This window comes from Abramis brama, assembly GCF_963993115.1.
Source record: "Abramis brama genome assembly, chromosome: 18".
Classification (NCBI taxonomy): Eukaryota; Metazoa; Chordata; class Actinopteri; order Cypriniformes; family Leuciscidae; genus Abramis; species Abramis brama.
In genome coordinates this window covers 27,732,403-27,752,359 of record NC_139980.1, presented here as the reverse complement: position 1 = coordinate 27,752,359, position 19,957 = coordinate 27,732,403, and the positions used below count along the sequence as shown (strand labels likewise).

At 34.0% G+C, this 19,957-nt stretch overlaps 1 protein-coding gene across 16 annotated transcripts in view; it reads right to left on the bottom strand.

Annotated features, from left to right (window-relative positions):
• Positions 1-1,545: 1,545 nt before the first annotated feature.
• Positions 1,546-19,957, bottom strand: part of trdn (triadin) — a 54,363-nt gene continuing 35,951 nt past the window's right edge. For 6 of the 16 annotated variants that reach the window (XM_084091520.1, XM_084091514.1, XM_084091524.1 and 3 more), the window contains 21 exons: positions 19,179-19,274; positions 18,411-18,437; positions 16,944-16,988; positions 16,766-16,807; positions 16,604-16,648; positions 13,745-13,801; positions 13,547-13,600; positions 13,380-13,427; positions 13,138-13,188; positions 13,000-13,047; positions 12,840-12,881; positions 12,588-12,635; positions 12,471-12,506; positions 12,342-12,389; positions 11,551-11,598; positions 10,730-10,768; positions 8,516-8,575; positions 7,847-7,891; positions 5,536-5,559; positions 3,398-3,442; positions 1,546-2,662 (listed from right to left, as the gene is read on the bottom strand). In XM_084091520.1, coding sequence (XP_083947646.1) covers positions 2,493-2,662; positions 3,398-3,442; positions 5,536-5,559; positions 7,847-7,891; positions 8,516-8,575; positions 10,730-10,768; positions 11,551-11,598; positions 12,342-12,389; positions 12,471-12,506; positions 12,588-12,635; positions 12,840-12,881; positions 13,000-13,047; positions 13,138-13,188; positions 13,380-13,427; positions 13,547-13,600; positions 13,745-13,801; positions 16,604-16,648; positions 16,766-16,807; positions 16,944-16,988; positions 18,411-18,437; positions 19,179-19,274 — 1,118 coding nt within the window. In that variant the 3' untranslated portion in view covers positions 1,546-2,492. The remainder of the gene's footprint in view (positions 2,663-3,397; positions 3,443-5,535; positions 5,560-7,846; positions 7,892-8,515; positions 8,576-10,729; positions 10,769-11,550; positions 11,599-12,341; positions 12,390-12,470; positions 12,507-12,587; positions 12,636-12,839; positions 12,882-12,999; positions 13,048-13,137; positions 13,189-13,379; positions 13,428-13,546; positions 13,601-13,744; positions 13,802-16,603; positions 16,649-16,765; positions 16,808-16,943; positions 16,989-18,410; positions 18,438-19,178; positions 19,275-19,957) is intronic. The other 10 variants (XM_084091511.1, XM_084091516.1, XM_084091522.1 and 7 more) reach the window with 7 other exon arrangements.

Below are 19,957 nucleotides of genomic sequence, written 5' to 3'. Positions count from 1 at the left end.
TGTAACATAGGCAGGCTAGTAAGAGATGGGCATGTAAACCTCACTCCCCTGGCCTCAAAAGGCTATGGTCTTTAGTGTCCTTGTTAGCGCGCCCACCTCCCATGCCAGAGACGGCAGTTCAAATCCAGTTTGGAGCGGTGCGTAGGGGTTACGTTGGTGCCGTGACCCTGAGGGAAGTGAGGTTTAGGGAGGTGTGTGTAACGGAGCCACTAGTAAAAGCTGTGCAAGTAAACCTCACTCCCCTGGCCTCAAGAGGCACGCTAGAGGCTGCGGTCTTTAGTATCCTTGTTAGCGCGCCCGCCTCTCATGCCGGAAACGTTGGTTTGAATCAAGCTCGGAGCAAAATGTTACAAGAACAAGATGCCTCTGAGAATGGACAGTGACTTCAGATTAACATCTTGAAAATCACTGTTGGTCAAAGTAAAGTCAAATAATATACTATTGTACTTTACAGTTAATCCACACACTGTTTGATGACTACCTAGGGAAGGGGTCTTCAACAGGCGTGTATACTCTGTATTTTTGTCTTGTTTTTCAGCACAAAAATCGAAACATTCTTAACTCAAGATATATTTATTTGAGAAACAAAAGGACTCAAGATATTTTGTTTTCTGAGTTCAAAAAGAGTAAAAAATAAGAAAATATCTGCAAATGGGGTCAGAAAAATAAACTTAATTCAAAGTGAAAACAAGATTGTTTTTCTGACCCCATTGGCAGATTTTTTTGTTTCTTGGTTTAAGCATGAATTTACTTTATTTGCCACTCATTTAAAAAAAACACAAAAAAAACCAAGACTTAATATCAAGTAATTTAGCTTCTTAAGTAAATACATCTTGATTTAAGAACGTTTAGATATTTGTACTGGAAAACAACACAGAAACACTAAGTTAGAAAGTAATTTTTTACTGGTAAGCAAAACTAAGTTAAATATTTAATTGTCCAACCCACATTAAAAATCTTAAAATAACATACAATAATCCCAATAATGATTACAAATAATTCAGTAACACTTTACAATAAGGTCTCATTTGTTAACATAATGTATTAACTAACATGAGCAAACAATAAGCAATTTATTCTTACAGAATTTATTAACCTTTGTTAATGTTAGTTAATAAAAAATATTCATGTTCATTTTAGTTCACAGTGAATTAAATAATGTAAACAGATGCAACTTTTGATCTTAAAAATGTATTAGTAATTGTAGAAATTAACATTAAGATTAATAAATGCTGTAGAAGTATTGTTTATTGTTAGTTCATGTTAACTAATGAAACCTTATTGTAAAGTGTTACCAATAATTATTACTAATATTATATTCTTAATAATAATTACTTAATGGCTTATCCATGAAGCAACAAAACAAAGAATGTAAATGCATTAAAATGGCATATTTTAGGCCAAGCTTAAAATACAATTGATTTTATACATTGTGTATCCACAAAAGGGTCAATCGGTTTGAAAAACATTGAAGACCACTGATCAATGTAGGAAAAATAGAGAAAACGATTGCAGGGTGGACAAATACTGTAAAACACTGAATTTTCGGTATACTTTATATACACAAGTATAGCACAATTGCTTTGGGTTTTACCTGTACATGAAAAGTTATATTATACATATTCCACTATTGAATTCACTACCATAAATCTAATAACCCCAATAGGGGGTTTCAATTAACTAAAGCGATACTAAAAAAAAGTCTCAGTCAAGTAAAATGAAAGCCTTTCATTATTTAGAGGCTTTTGTGTGCCTTAATTTCTTAATGTCTCTTTCAATTCTATAAGGATGTATGCTCTTTTCATTGGTTAAGATAGAAATCGGATTCGGTCCAAATGGCGTCCTTCTTTTTTCTAATGGCCATGCATACAAATGCAGAAAGATCCCAGACCCTGGTAGAACCCAGACATACTACGCATAATCTTATTACCAGTGAGCCAAAGGAAATGGCCTGCGCCAAAAGATAAGGCCCTAAGTGAATGTGTGCTGCAGTATTCCTTTCCGTAATGAGATCATATACTCTGATATAAAAAAATAAATATCTGAATATTTAAAGGAACACTTAAATTATTTAACCACTTCTAAATTTGTTTAGCTGCTGAGTAGTCTTATTTACAATGTGAAAAAAAAAAACCCAGCAGAATCTTCCCTGCAACAAATGTAAACAGCTGTTTTAAGATCTCAAATAAATAAATAAATAAATTTATCTACCCAGTAACATTTCTTTGACATTAAATATATTTCAAAACGTACATTATAATTTATTTATATTTCTTTGAAGTAATTGCATATTCATTTTTGTCAAAATTGTGAAACTGTGATTAGATTCAAAAGCCACTTATGGAGGAATGGAGAGCGTCCATTGAAAAACCAGTGACCTCCATTTGTTATTTAGTCTCTGTGATGGTTTAGGTGAATAGCTCTTGAGAGCTCAGCAGCACTGTGTATTTACAGCGGTTCATAAGCAGTTTACACCTGCCAGAGCCGGACTATTACTGTCCAGCTGCACGGGCTTTCTGCTGCAGTAACGCGGCCCTCTGCTCCATCATGGCTCTCATCATGCTGGGGTTAATAGCTGGACTCATAGCAGGGGACATGGGCCGCAGTGGATATTGGCTGGATTTTGTGCTCATTAAAACACACTGGAAGTACGGTATCTTGCCTGTAACACAAAGAACAAGTGATTCTCAGTTGTCATGTGCAAAAAACAACAACTAAATACATAAAACACTGAACAGTTCAAAACATACACATACACACGAACCGTATATATATATATATATATATATATATATATATATATATATATATATATATATATACACACACACACAATCAATTGGAAAATTCAAGTTAAAATATGTGCAACTACAACATTACATCTTGAACAGTGTAATTAGATTACTGTACTAATTACTCTTTAAAAAGTATTGCATTACTTACTACTAATTAATTACCCTCTAAATCCCATTTCAACTTCGACCAGTTGAACTTTACAAAGATAGACATGAAACTGCTCTTTTATTGTTTGTATTGTTCTATAGTCTATGAAGTATTCAATGCAACATCAGAAGTAATGGTAACTAAATGACAGAACAATTAAGAGACCAATTTCTCTTACTTGACTTTTCTAAGGGAAAAGTAATTCAATTACAGTAGTGCATGTTGGGTGTAATGCATTACACCCACTGATAAACAGAATATAAAGCAATAACTGAAGCTATTCAGTTATAATAAAGCATCTCTATTCAGTTGAAGTTGTGCTTGATGTTTGTCCGGCAACAGGTTACATGCTATGTAAAATTCCATATTTCAATGTAACATATTATTGCACTGTTTCTAAAACTCTGTTACAGTGGACGATTGCAATGTATGGTGTGGAATTAGATTCATTTACCTGGCTTTTTGCCCTCCGTGACATTTTCCTCCACTTTCAGCTCTTCTAATTAGTTGTTAGAGAGAAAAATTGCAGAAAAATTTACTCATTTCAACATATAACAAGTGCTGCTGTAGCAAATCTTTAAATGACATGGCAAATACTTTCAGTTAAGGATAGAATATCTGTTAATGTGGCATTTCGTTTTCAGGTTTGTTATATGGTGACATGATAAAGCTCAGTTCTCAAAGGAATAATTTTTACAAGCAGTAGACCAAGATATCTGCGAACACCCATTGAGGCAGAGTTGGAGACTTGAATTTGAAAGTAATGGCGACCTTCAAAAGTTACTTTAAATGGATGAAAACCAGGCTTGCGAATAAAAAAAGACACTTGAGACCTTGGTGGGATTACATATCCTCAAAAATCCTGAGATTTCCCAAGGAGAAACACATTTTTACATTAAAGAGAATTCCTTGGTGAACTATAACTGTAAGAAATGTCCATCTGAAGAGTAGTTGCAAGTAAGTGGCACTGAAATAACACAAATGTTGCATTTGTGGGTATTCACAAACCGTGGGGATTAAAATTCAGTAACATTATTGATTTGATTGGATGAGAACTAAACTTGAACTGAATTGACAGCAGGGCTGCCTTATAGCTGATTCTCTTTTTTCAAAATGTGTTTCAAAAACAAACTAAATCAACACTAAATTGACTAGTGTTTATCTCTACTTCTTGTTTACTTCCGGTATACTGCACGCGGGTTTTTGTATGCGCCATCTCTACTCAAAAGACCAAGATTCCTTGCGAATAGAACATGCGCAGAACACAAATCAATGTTCCTTTTGATGGGGATATGCCGATACGCGTTTACATGACCAAATATTCGGGTTAGAAAAGGGGTACCCCAGGGATCATTTTCGGGTTTTTAAAAACCGAGATATGAGCATATTCGGGTTTTTGCCAGTGTTTACATGGCCATGCGCGACCGGGTTATTGCTAATATTCCGGTTTTGAACGGGTTATTGGCTGCATGTAAACGTAGTAATTGATTGTTATTTCTCTATTTATCACTGCTTTGAAACAATCTGCATTGTATAAAGCACTAAATAAAGGCGACTTGACTTTATTTGCCACTTCATGTTGCATTAAATAAAGAAAGAATCTGTAAATAGATAAAAATCATCACCCTCAAGTTGTTTCAAACCTGTATGAATTTCTTTCTTCTGCTGAACACAAAGGAAGATATTTTGAAGAATGTCGATGAACCCCATTGACTTCCATAGTAATTTATTTACTACTATGGAAGTCAGTGCAGTCCATCAACTGTTTGGTTACCAACATTCTTCAAAATATGTTTCTTTGTGTTCAGCAGAAGAAAGAAATTCAAACAGGTTTGAAACAACTTGAGGGTGAGGAAATGATGACAGAATCTTCATTTTTAAGTGAACTATTCCTTTAAGGATGCTTAACTATTTTTACAGAAAAATAAGACAAATATTTACTGATTAAATTATTATTTTTTGCAGTGAATAGTGCTTTATTAAATTGGACGGCAAGTGGTTTGTGAATAAGACCCAGGGTTTTCACTGAAATAATTTGACACAACGGTTATTAAATCTGACCTTGAGTCTCTAACGAGCAAGTCAAGCGATTTGTGTTAGGCAGGAGTTAGTGAAAGAGTGACATTAGGAGTTCACACAGGGCCAACCAGCAAGCAGCATTAGTGTATTAATAGCTAAATTTAATTTGTAATTTCACTAATGCTGTTTAAAAATAGTTTAATCCCTTTGGTTTAAGTGGGACAACCTAGAATAGTAACAATGTGTACTGTGGCTCAGTTATTGAAACTGTGATGTTAATACATTTGGTGAATAAGGAATTGTACCTTAATGTCGCCTGGAAGTTTTTGAAGTTCTCCCAAGTTCTACAATATGCAGGTACGCATGATCACTATGTATGCTGAACAATGCATTTCTAAATGTAGTCTGCAGATGTTTCAAACTGCTTACACAAATGCATGCATTTGATTATTGCTTTTGACATCTGGAATGATTAGGTACAGCACTATGCGAAGCACTCAGGCTAAATTTAATCTCAAGCTTCACGCAATACTTCTCCACACCTCATGGACGTCAGAAAACATTGGAACTTACTTGCTGGTGCCTCAGCTGGTTTGTCTGAAGACAGAAATTTGAGGACAGAATTATGGTTAGCAAAGATTAACCTGAAAATGATGGCAACACATGGGCTCTGTTCCAAAAAAATAGAGAGATGTCTCGCTGCCTTACTAGGGAGCATTCTAAATGAAATAGAACCTCAGAAGTGACTGATTTTGAACTCCACGCCACACAAAAAGCACTCCACATGGAACTGATTTACAAACTGCTCACAACAATGTTTGCCGTTAACAGTGCTAAGCTTACAATGCAATACTTTTAACCCTTAAATGCATACTTCGGGTCTTTAGTGACCCAGGACGTCATTCACTACCCTCCTCCTCATTCATTTTTTAACTTTAGACATCAACCTTCTTAGTATTCCTCAATTAATTCATTATAAACAATATAACAAGAACAAAATTATAAAAGAATGCCTGTTTTCCCATACATTTTTTGTACAAATTGTATAGGGTTGGGAACGACTCGAGGTGTGTAACAGTGTAAGTATATTTTTTCTGCACAACAATTGAATATTTGATAAGTGCAATGTCTGATACACAATGATGAAGTGACATTTCACTCATAGTTACTGCAGGCAGAAAACAAAAGAATAGGAAGTATCATCAGGCAAACTTGAAATGGCTCAGCGATTTACTGCATAGCAAGTACTGAACGCAATCAAATATTAGTGTCACTATCTCTTGATGGATCTGGTGAAGAAGCTGTCAGCGATCAAAATTGATTTTGAAGATGCTGAAAATGATAGATTTGAGAATATGTTTGAGATCGCAAATATGAGCCAGATGCTGAATGTACTGGGAAATAAGCTCTGACGAGGACAGTGATGATTGTATAAAACTTTTGCTCAAAATGAACCCTTCCAAGCTCCAAAAGGTAACAAAATATACTTTATTTTATTCTTCTGTAATTGTTACTCTAATATCAGGAGAGTTGTGTATTATTGCGACAGGTAGAGATCCATCCGTGTTAGATCTACAGTGCAATGCATAAGTGAATACACCCATGCTAAAGTTGACTAAAAAGAGGAATAAAAAATCATATTTTGGAAATTGAACTTAATGCCTTAATTTAAAAAATTAGGAAAAATCCAACCTTTAAGGACACCAATTTTCTTTGTGAATGAATAATGTATCGTAAATAAATAAATGTTCTTCCTTAAAATACATGGTGCATAAGTGAGTACACCCCTATGTTAAATTCCCATAGAGGCAGGCAGATTTTTATTTTTAAGTATTTTTTTTTATTTTTTTTTAGGATACTATGCATCCTGATAAAGTTCCCTTGGCCTTTGGAATTAAAATAGCCCCACATCATCACATAGCTTTCACCATACCTAGAGATTGGCATGATTTTATTTCAGTTAGCCTAAAAGCTAGTTTGATTTGCATTGAGAGATGATCTTATGGAAAGTACCCCATGCCAATCTCTAGGTATGGTGAAGGCTATGTGATGATGTGGGGCTATTTTAATTCCAAAGGCCAAGGGAACTTTATCAGGATGCATAGTATCCTAAATTTTTTTTTAAAAAAATACTTAAAAATAAAAATCTGCCTGCCTCTATGGGAATTTAACATAGGGGTGTACTCACTTATGCACCATGTATTTTAAGGAAGAACATTTATTTATTTACGATACATTATTCATTCACAAAGAAAATTGGTGTCCTTAAAGGTTGGATTTTTCCTAATTTTTTTAATTAAGGCATTAAGTTCAATTTCCAAAATATGATTTTTTATTCCTCTTTTTAGTCAACTTTAGCATGGGTGTATTCACTTATGCATTGCACTGTAGATCCGGGTCGCTAAAGACCCAAATACGTAAGAATGATTGGCGAAACATTCATGCATTTAAGGGTTAAAAGGATACAAATAAATAAATAAAATATTTTTAGCACTTCTCAGTACTGAATTAAATTCGTTTATAATCCACATTTCCACTGGGCTTCTCATAATGGATTATGTAATTGCTTTCTCTATTTCACTGCTTTCATTTTTAAAGGGATAGTTTGTGTAAAATGAACTCTCGTTTTCTGTAAATATTTAAAAATCACAAATTTATGAGTTAACTGCCGTAGAAATCATTATTTTAAGTCAGATCTTACAAATTACATGGCTGATCCACTTCACAAAGCCGGTTTCCAATTCTTGAGTTAAACTCAGATGACATGACATCAGGGTGAATAAATAATGACAGAATTTTTATTTTTGGTTGACTTGTCCCTTTTAAATGCTGTGTACATAGTAAGCATACTAGTTTTTGAAACAGAGCCATGTCTGCTTCATACCTTGGGTTTCTTCAGATGTTTTCTTCTCGGCTGGAACAGGTTTTTCTGGAGGTGAAGGAGAATAATGCTCATCACATTATCTATCATGTGTTTTTTCATTTACACATTTACAATGTAACACCTTCATAATTGCACTTCAAGTGTGCATACGTCTTTTAATCAAGTTTAAAATCAGTTATTTCTATTATTAATGTGTCAGGAAAACATGCTCAGTTAAGTGATTATATAGTCATGAAGCAGAACTTGTAAGGTACACCTCCTGTCATAAAAATAGAGAAATTCTGTCATGACTTCATCTGAAGTTATATTACTTGACAGATCCAATTTTCTTATGCCAACTGGAGTCTAAGGGTTTTTTTTGTTTCCTTGATCCATCTTACAATCATCTATGCAGTAAGTTCTCTGTGCTTTTACAAAAGCAAATAAAACGTACTGGTGAACACAACGCATCCATTGGGAAATTAATATAAAAACAATTCCTCAATATTATGTCATGCATGCCTTTTTTATCCTGATAGCAGACAATAATATAACTCTACATAAACCTTCTATGGATCCAGTTTTAGGTTTATTAGCCATGAAAATAATTTTTATTATTATATTACAGAGACGTCTTTTGGGCTTTTTTATAATGCAAATGCAATGTTAAAAATAGTCATTAAAACTTACCCACAACAACTTCTTTAATGGCTTGTTTGGCTTTTGGTGTTGATGTGGCCTTCTTCTTGACTAATGATCAAACATAAACAAATTACATTGATGCTATACAATATAGTACATACAACAATGTAAATGTGTGTGTGTGTGTGTGTGTGTGCGTGCGCATGTGTATATACAGTACATACATGCACTTATCATTGAAGGTTGTCATTTTGGCACCATTTATACTTAAACCTTTCATTTAAGTGAGTTGATTTTGTTTTGTTTTTGCAGTAAACGCTATTTTAAAGTGTTTTATCACTTTTACTTTTACTTTTAGTCTGGACTCTTGTCGATTTGCCAGCTCTTGCAGGATTTTATGTGTTAGTCCTTGCACGACATCAATGTACTAAAGAAGTTGAAAGCACATAAACATTAAATACTGGTTTCCTGTCAAGAAGTCGATAAGCTTTGCACGTAATAATTCTAAAGAGTCCATTAGCAATCTAAAATGTAGTGACCTATCTCTCAGGATGAACAAAATCATTCACTAAATGTAGATGTTCTTTGCAGGATTATTGATTGAAATATCCATTCAAACAAACTTGTGTCTTCAACACATTCAGAGCGAGACAACAATTAAGTTTATAATAAACATTTTATTAAAAAAGAAAAACAGGTAGGATATTCTAAATATCCCAACAATATATTATTAATTAAATGTTTACATTTTCTGAATAAAATGCCAGTGTCTTGTTGCTGGTTGTCAAGGCATTGTTATGCAATTGCTAAGGTGTTTTGAGTGTTTTAAAGGTCCCGTTGCATGCGATTCCATGTTTCAAAGTTTAGTTAGTGTGTAATGTTGTTGTTAGAGTATAAATAATATCTGTAAAATTATAACGCTCAAAGTTCAATGCCAAGCGAGATATTTTATTTAACAGAAGTTGACTACAAAAAACGGCTCGATTGGACTACACCCCTCTACTTCCTTCATTAGTGACATCACCAGAACCGTGTTTAGACTAACCTCCGCCCACAGGAACACAGGCGTATTGATGGCGAAATGTCAACAGACGGTTGATGTTTATCTATAATCGGATACCGCAAAAGTTTAATTCGAAGTTGTTAGTTTGCTCTGTCCATTTCACCACGGACTGTTTTTCTAACCTGGGATAATATCAAGCAGGCTTCTCTCAGCGTTTCATACTGACGAAGGGGGCAATTTCAACTATATTCCAGCAAGCGGTAAGTAGTGATTTAATATGGAAGTAGCGATCAACTTAACATCGTTTCTCTTAGTAGGATGAAAATAATCTTACTTAAACTGTGATTAATATACAGAAAGCGATCAAAGAACAATCCCTTTCCAATCGTCCAAGCTGTCAATCAATCACACAGCGCGAGTTTATCTGGACACTTGCCAAAACTCGTTATGAAATAAATGACGCTGTTACACTGCACAACGAAGCTCTTACTGTATTTATATGCCTCATGTTTGCATTGGTGAAATCATTAGTGAGTGCAGAAACTGCGTTGCAATGATAAGATCTTTTTTCACGCGATCAACAGGCTGTCATCTGCTCAACGCTCACTGCAATTTTTTATGTAATTGAAATAGATCTAAATACTTAAAAAACTTCTCACGATTCGTTAATCCCGATAGTTGTAATAGTAAAAACGTATAATAGCTGTAATAGTAAAAGTTTTCCAGATAGTTCCACATGTAATGCCAGATATTTCATATGCAAGCATGTCAGCCAATCACAGCAGTGGGCGTTTACACTGAAGTCTCACAGCAGACACGCCCCTTCAAACAGAGTGTTCAAACCAGGGAATGAAATCAGGCTAGGAAATATGCCTTTTATTTCTAAATTATAACAATTTTTGATCTAAAAAACATACTAACATTATAAGGGCACCCCTGGAAACATGATAAAATAATAAAAATAATCCATGGAATGGGACCTTTAAGCACAAGGTAATTGCTAATTCTCCCACATGGTTACTAAGACATTTTCAATGATAACGCTTGTGTCCCTCCTTCAAGACTGATTTTTTTGCTCATTTTAACATCCATGCACAAATAATAAGGCCAATCTTTTCAACAAGTCAATTAATGTAAGCAGCACTAACAATGTTGGATGACTTTAATAGTTGAATATGCAGTATTAGAGGGTTAAATATGAGCTAAATTAAAAATCTTTAAGCAAGCATCACCTAATACTTTACAATAAAATAACTCACCCTCTGCAGTGGGCTTCACTTGCTTTACAGCTTTCTCTTCTTCCCATGTAGAGACACAAACAAGTATAGATTTATAGGATGTATTATGAAATAAAAGTAGTATTTATCAATGCCCATCTTCACATCTTACACTGCAAAAACTGATTTTCTTTTGTTTTATTTTCCAGTACAAATATCTAACTATTCCTAAATCAAGATACATTTACTTGAGAAGCAAAATGGCAGAAGATATTAAGGTTTGTTTTCTGAAAAATCTATGGAAATTAAGAAAAAAAAAGAAAAAAGAGAAAGAGATAGAGAGAAATATGCAAATGAGACAGAAAAATAAACTTAATTCATAGGCAAAACAATATTACATTTTCATACCCAATTTTTTTTTCTTTTTTTTTCTTTCTTGTTTTAAGATATTTGTACTGGAAAACAAAACAAAAATATTTTTTTTTCAGAATTCAACTATTCACTCAGCAAAACTCTGAGGTTCTGTCTTCATGTCCAACACTTTAAAAAAAAAGCTGAGCAGAACAGTTTATGACATTGCCATGGGGCAGCTAACAGACACCTGCCTATAGAAGCGAGACAAATATCATCCAGTCTGAAATATTTATAACTGTTACCAATTTATAAACACCAAGTTTATGACACAGTTAAACCTCTTTCTGTGAGTATTAAATGAGCTAATACAAGATAATAACACAAGGATTAAGACTTCTTCCTTCTTTCATAACATTATGAGAGTTTTTTTGAGTATGAAACATTTCACGTTTAAGCTATTAATATGAATATGTATTTTTTGTTTGTACTGTATAAGTATGTGAGGTTACCTTTGTATTTGGTTGTTGTAACTTTTGCCTTCTTTGTTACTGCTGGCTCTATAGTAAGAACAGGATGTAATAAAGATTTAGGATTTATGATTCCTGTATGTTTAGCAGCCAGATTGGTGGTAATTGTTTTTAAGATAGCCTGACAACTCTATTTATACTCCATTTAATAAAGCATCTGTGTAGTACAGTGACCGGGAGGGGACATGTTCGGTTCACTTAGTTTTGTCGTGGCCACAACATATAAACTCGTGGGAACGTCATAATTAAGTTTCTCATAATTTGTTTTTGTTTATTGCCTTAAACGGGACTTTATTCGTGACCCGAGTATTTCATTCAAGCTAGCAAATTTCTGACGAAAAAGCCCATTCAACTTAAGAATGGGCTTCAGGTGTCTTTCACTTAATATGTACCCATGTCTTAATGCCAGAAACCGCGCTATATCTTTATATGACATTCCTAATTCAAAGTAAAATGTTATTTCATCAGTTATCTCCATCTCCGACTGCTGTATATGGTTACAGTATTGACCAGTGTGGTACCCTCAACATAACTCGTGGCCACGAGAAATAGATGTCGTTCTCTCAAAATATGAAGTCATGGCCACGAGAAAAATATATCGTTCCCTCAACATATGATCTCGAGGCCATGGCTTTACATCGCGTGGCCGAACCGAACATGTCCCCTCCCGGTCACCGTAGTATTGCGCAGGATCTTTTTTTATGAACTGCATTTAAATTTATGATAATATAAATGTAATTTTACATTATATACAATAAAGTTGAAAAATCTACCTTTCTTAGTAGAGGTAGGTTTTGCCTTTTCTTTTGTGATCACTCGCTCTGTAAAAGAGGAAATTATAAGTTATGGTTCATTAATATAAAACTACTGCTACTGTAAGTCAGTTCCTGAACCATAATTACCTGTCCTTTTAGGCTTCTCCTTCACAACTGTTGGCCCTAAGTCATAAAAAATGATTTATTTAGTATGAAAGTAGATCTAAAATGGAAATTTAGCCATCATTTTTCTATTGTCCTTACTTTTCTTTGCCACTGAAGGTTTTACGTTGTCTTTAGTAACTGTGGGCTCTTGAACACATACAGTACAAATGTACAAAAACAAATATAAATGCACAGATTCGGATGGATGGATGGATGGATAGATAGATAGATAGATAGATAGATAGATAGATAGATAGATAGATAGATAGATAGATAGATAGATAGATAGATAGATAGATGGCAAACATTGAGTAAAGCATCGTCTCCATTTCATTTTAAACAAGTTCTCACCCTTCTTAGTTGCTTTGGCTTTTTCTTTTGGTGCAGCTGGTTCTGAAATTGGAGGTCAGAGGTTATTACTTGCTTCAGGTCTTTTTACATGTCAATGTAACTGGAAAAAAATACTACATATTTACTACAGGCACTAAATCAAGACAAATTACTACTATACCTTTCTTTTGAGTGTCTTTTTTTGGTTTTGCCTTAGTAGCTTCCGGTTCTAAAGCAAAGGAAACATTAAATCAGATTTAACAAAATTGACAAATGGCAAATATAGAATTAAAATTCAGAAATATTATGATATCAACACCTTTCACTACAGTAGGAGCTTGATGAGTTGTTAAAAATGGAACTTCTGATTCTGAAAAATACAGTGAAAAATGTAATGTTAAAAAAGCTTGTATAAGGCAGTGATGTATTAAGCATACTGAACTATTGAACATACTGAAACTGGCAGCATTTTTAGGCATTTGACAGCCACATAATTTAGTTAGTAAAAACAGATGTCAACTATTTTGATGAATGCATTTGAATTAACAAAGTCTTGAATACCTGGAAAAGCCGATGGTGGTAATGGGCTACTTGTAACTATATGATGCACTGTAAGATAAAGGATAAAGTGAATTTCAGGGTATTTAAGGATGCTTATATTATTTTTAAAGGTCTTTTATGTTAAAGTTCATTAAGTTACAGTAATCATAGGTGACTGCAATACTCACCATACCAGCCAGGGGGCGCTGGGCAGTACACAGGTGTTGGTCGGCACATAGGAACTGTTTTAAGGGGTTGTGAAAAGAAAGATTCAGAGTTACAATAGACTGACTGTATATTGCGTGTTATTGCTGCTGTCTTTTTGCATTACGAGAATGTAACACGTTGTAATATTAAAAAGTCACAAGGCTTTGAGTTGCACTCACGCTCCTGTATCGGAGCTGGAGCAGCTGACACTTCCGCGTCCTTTGAGGCTCTAGATCCTGTTATTAGGAGAAGGGAAAGCACTGCTGTCATATCTTTAGATCAAACGGAATTTTAACATTTGCCATCAACTTAAAAGAGATCACCCAAAAATTCTCATGGTTGATCAAAACTTGATTTTGATTTTCTTTCTTCTGTAGAACACAAAGGAGATGTTAAGCAGGATATTCATGCTGCTCTTTTCCATACAATGAAAATGAATGGTGACCTGGTAGGTTTGCACCAGCCATTCGTAAGTTGTTACTTAAATTGTAACGTAAAGTCCACACCAGAGGCTTAGTAACTACTAGCTACTTCGTAACTAACTCTGTACTTTATTCGACAGCACTATAGAACGTAGCTAGTAGGTCGTAAGCTCTCCGTAAAGTAAAGGTGTTGTAATAACCATAACGTTCATGCCTATGGGGCGCCGTTTGTAAAGCGGCTCACGCTGAGAATAACAGCAACATTTTGTCACATTTAGCTTCAAACAATGTTTAAAAAACTGGTATGAAATTTTGACGGTCACTTTTTAGCACATTTACAACAATATTTGTCAGCTTAGAGATATTTTAAATAGTTAAATCTAAATATTAAATGTTACACCTAAATGTTAAATGTTAAATCTAAATGCTAAATCTAAATCTAAATGTTAAATCTAAATCTAAATCTAAATGTTAAATCTAAATCTAAATCTAAATGTTAAATCTAAATATTAAATCTAAATCTAAATGTTAAATCTAAATGTTAAATCTAAATGTTAAATTTAAATATAAATCTAAATGTTAAATCTAAATCTAAATGTTGAATCTAAATGTTAAATCTAAATGTTGAATCTAAATGTTTATCATTTATCAAATCTAAATTTGCATATTAGTTAAATATTTAGTTTCACCTGAAACATTTAGATTCAACATTTAGATTTAGATTTAACATTTAGATTCAACATTTAGATTTAGATTTAACATTTAGATTTAACATTTAGATTTAGATTTAACATTTAGATTTAGATTTAATATTTAAATTTAACATTTAGATTTAGATTTTATATTTAAATTTAACATTTAGATTTAGATTTAACATTTAGATTCAACATTTAGATTTAGATTTAATATTTAAATTTAACATTTAGATTTAGATTTAATATTTAAATTTAACATTTAGATTTAGATTTAATATTTAGATTTAACATTTAGATTTAGATTTAACATTTAGATTCAACATTTAGATTTAGATTTAATATTTAAATTTAACATTTAGATTTAGATTTAATATTTAGATTTAACATTTAGATTTAGATTATAATTTAGATTTAACATTTAGGTGTAACATTTAATATTTAGATTTAACTATTTAAAATAAGTTGACAAATATTGTTGTAAATGTGCTAAAAAGTGACCGTCAAAAATTCATACCAGTTTTTTAAACATTGTTTGAAGCTAAATGTGACAAAATGTTGCTGTTATTTTCAGCGTGAGCCGCTTTACAAAAGGCGCCCCATACATGCCCTGGCAATTACTATTTTCAACGAGTCAACTAACACTATCAACACCAAAATGAATCTGCAGTGGCCGGTCAGGTGGTTCAGCAGTCATGTGGTACAAGTCGCTGCTCGCAGAAAATTCCAAGTTTAGGACGTGAACACTTTTTACTATATTCGAACCCATCTGGGTCACTATGGTTCAAACTGTGGTCTCCGGCGAGGGAGGCGGGCGTGCTAACAAGGACGCTAAAGACCGCAGCTGTAGTGTCAGTTGAGCTCAAGGGAGTGAGGTTTACTCGCACAGCTCTTACTGGCCTACGACAGTTACACCTGCCCCCCTAAACCTCACTCCCATCTGGGTCACAGCACCAAATGTAACCAGTCCTACTCGACCTGCTCTGGGGTGTGTTTCCCGAAAACATCGTTAGCCAACTTACGTCGCAAGTTCCGTTGTTATCAGCATTGTTCAGCGAGTCTAACGTACATTCGTAAACAGCTCTGGACCTGTGGTTAGAAGCATAGTTTCTTGTTTGCATGACATGTGGACTCAATAAATCCAAATCTTGAGCCAAATAAGCAAGCTGACATTCAGTACAATCTGTATCTTTTATTTAGAATACATACAAATGTCATTTACGTCTTTTAGTTTGTCAAGTGATTTAACGTGTCGTTGTTGAAGAGTGCGCATGTGCGTTCGTGCTCTAGAGCGTAAGAACGAGCCTATGATTGAATCTGGAAATAGAGCAAAATAACTAAGTAAAATTAGAAATATTTCTCAGATGCAATGTCTGTAATTTATAGCAAAACATCTAGCATTAATTCAATCTCAAACAGATTCATTAAAAGTAGTTATTACTCCACCACCTGCGTAACATCATTAACCAAAGTGGTTGAACGACCAATTTGCGACAAAACAGTTTTGGGAAACAGTCGTGACTAGCTAGTTGATTTCTTCAACGATGTATCGTACTATTGTAGTAAAGCAGCGAGTTACGTCGTTGTACATGAAACGCACCCCTAAACGGGATTCGAACTGTGGTCTCCAGCTAGGGAGGCGGGCAAGCTAACAAGGACACTCAATACCGCAGCTGCTAGCATCAGTCACTAGCTCTCTTCTTGAGGCCAGGGGAGTGAGGTTTACATGCACAGCTCTTACTGGCCTACGTTCTTATCTATGGAAAAGAGCCTGTGAACATTCAGCAAAATATTTTGTGTTCCACGGAAGAAAGAAAGTCACACAGGTTTGGTGCAACATAAGGGTGACTATATAATGACAGACCTTTTATTTAAGGGTGAACAATCACTTTAAATAAGTATGATCAGATCCATGTGAGCTTACTTCTCTTTTTGAGTATGCTGGCAGCCACTGCCTTTGCTTTTGGAGCTGTGGACCAGAGAGCAAATATTATGTCAAGTCTTAAATATTCATGGCTATTATAACAAAATATTTGAAACAAATCTTTCAGTGCATGATGATAAAAGCAGGAACACATTGTGCTACCTTTCTTTGCTTTCTCTAGTCTTGTTCTTGGAGCCTCTGTTTCTGGTGAGCAAATAGTGAGGAGGTGAAAGGAAAAAGCCTTTAGTGCAATATTCTTCCACAAACAAACTCCACGTCTCTATTGAATATAAGTGTGTTTTTTATTATTTTGATCTGAGTGAGAGCTCATATACTGCACCTTTTCTCTGTTTAAGCAGTGGCTCCTTTCTCTTGGTCTCAACGTCTGGTAAGAAAAAAAAAAAAAAAAGAAAAAAAAATGTTGCTTCCTGATCAAAACATATCAGTATCTCTCCAAACATATATCAGTATCTCCAAATGTGTTCCTACAAATTTGCTAAGCTAAAAATACGTTTTCAAACTTTCCCTATTTCACAAAGTCTTTACCGAGTTTGTGGGAACATTGCATCAAAAGCATTGAATTGAAAATTTGGATTTTTTTAAATGTCCCATAATGCTGTTGGCTCTGCTTTTTAATAGTTTATTGCCTTATTGATTAGCCTCTTTTATCCATTTTGCTAACTTAACAGAACAAGTTGATCTTTTCAAGCATACATACAGTAAATATGCTTTATCAATATATTAGTCTAATTACTTCAAGTTCATATTTTTGCACATGCTTGTTGAGTTGTGCTGCTAAAGCAAGCAGTTTACTGTAGAAATCGACAGTTGCCTGCTTGAGCTTAACCAGCTTTAAACAAACAAAACAATGCATCACATAGGCCTACTCCTGCGTTCAAGGCTGACTATTTTAGCTGTGACATGAGTCAGACATGAATCAAACCAGATGGCTTTGTTTAGAGAGAGAGAGAGAGAGAGAGAGAGAGAGAGAGAGAGAGAGAGAGAGAGAGAGAGAGAGAGAGAGAGAGAGAGAGAAGATTAAAACTGTGTTAAACTTGATGTCTGAATCAATCACACTGTCCTAAAGAGTGTTCTTGTAAAAAAGCATTTGCCGGATTGATCAGTAGCCATGATTAATATTGCAATATATTATTATCACACTAGAGCTGAAATACTCTGTCAAGAATCCTGAAGTATACCTAAGTGTTGGGGTTTTGATTTAAAAAAAAATAAAATCTAGATTAACAGATATGCACCAGGGGGCACTATTGTGTTTGTCAAAGTTATTGGAAGTGAGAAAAAAATCCAGCTATTTTACTGATATAAGATCCTCAGTGATGTCCTCTAAAATAGATTGCTATATTATTATAGGTCATAGAGGAGATCATGGGTTATATTTTTCATTGATTTACTATGCTTTGAAAGTCGAACTAAGCTAGATGAGCAAAAATAGACAATCTAACAGATCATATTGTATCTACAATACACGTTACAGTAGGCTACCTTATATTCATTTATGTTCATAGAACTGTTGTTTAAAAGTCTGTGGCCTCATACTTACAAACTTAATAATGTCTAAATTGCTACTGGAAAAGCTACTCAGTTCTACTTAAACTGCTCTATACTGTTTTATTCAATATACTATCAAGTACTATCAATATACCTATACGAACAAGGCCAATCATAATTCTGAATACTTGAAGACATACATTAAAAGTATCTATTGTTAGCTTCTTGAAGTGGTCAGTAAATGTATTACAAGCAGTTATAATAGCTGCATTCAAAGTCTTTTCTGGAATAAAAGTACCTCTTTTCTTCACTTTATCAGGTTCAGCTGGAGGAAAAACGGATAAAAAGGACGAGTTACTGCAGAGCTTTAATTCATCCCACTAGATGGCGACTCTGAGTGGACACATTTGTCTGCTTACTAAATAACATAATATAAGACAAATGTGTTCCACATACAGAGAGAGCATATACAAGAAAATTCATTTTTATATATCATCCATATTTTATTGTAAAAATAAATACTTTTAGTAGAAAGCAGTATGATGAGTTTACAGTAAGGAGTTAGGGTCATTAAGAGCAAATATATCTAAAGTTAACTAATTCAAATATGATTTTCTGTATCTGCTGATACAGAAATTACCCATATGGTCCAGATGTGCACAAACGCATAATTTACAATCCTTGTTCCGTGTGTATGCATGCATGTTATCTTGATCAATTCACAGTACACCCACCTCTTCAGCCACTACTATAACACTGATGTATATATGATTTTAGGTACACATCATTCACCAATCAATGATTATATTTTAAGCATGCGATTTATTTCATGTGCAAAATACTAAATATCATCTTGGTCAGTTGTTTTTGCATGAAGAGCTCACAAAATTTGTTAGAACAAAGATATTGGCATGTCTCTGACTAGATCTATGCTTTAGACATGGCCAGTGTGATTTGCTATAAAATGGCACTGTTATGCAGAAAGTTGAAAATATGCCCATGCTTTTTCTTTTTATATTTTAAAACAACATGCATGATATTGACCTTGCAAGTCAATACCAAATACCTTTTTCTTCCTTTGGTTTAGTGTCTTGGGCTTTTTGAGGATCTTTATGTATTACTGAATGCATACAAGGACATGTAGAGGGCTCTTTTTGTTTGTCTGGATTCAAACAAATGCAAAATAGTGAGTGTCCTGTCGACATAGACTACAGTGATCATTTCATTTCCTGCCTATTTTAGCCATCTTTGGTTCATATGAATCATCGGCTGTGACGTTATTGTGTTTTTTTTTTTTTTTTGCTAGAACAGGCAGACTTGTCAATACCGAAACCAAATCAATTGCAAAAATCCATTAAATACAAAAATGATTATGATGTAAATGACTTTTTTTTTTTTGAAAAACTGTTAAAATAAAGAGAGTCTAATGAGCGATGTATTAGATTAGCCTTGTTTAAATCAACACAGGATGATAAAGATCACATTGGCAGCTAAACACAGAGATAAATGTCTTTTACAGCTTAAAATATGGATGTCATTATCTTTAAAACCCATAATATGCTTATGCCATCAGAGACCAATGCCAGATTTTATGTCCATAAATCAAAATGTTATTACTAAAATTAATTTTTAAAGTGGTGGTAGTAAATCACAAGATACAAATATGACACCTTCATTATAAGTTTGGATTGCATAAATTTGTCAGAATTAATGTGACATTTTATGATTAAATGCCACCGCATCAGTAAAGAGATTGGATTATTACAACAAGAAGGAAGCCAGCTAAAAATAAAAACAGGTTGACAACCCCGCCAACAAACAGAGATTAACAAGAATGGCAAATGG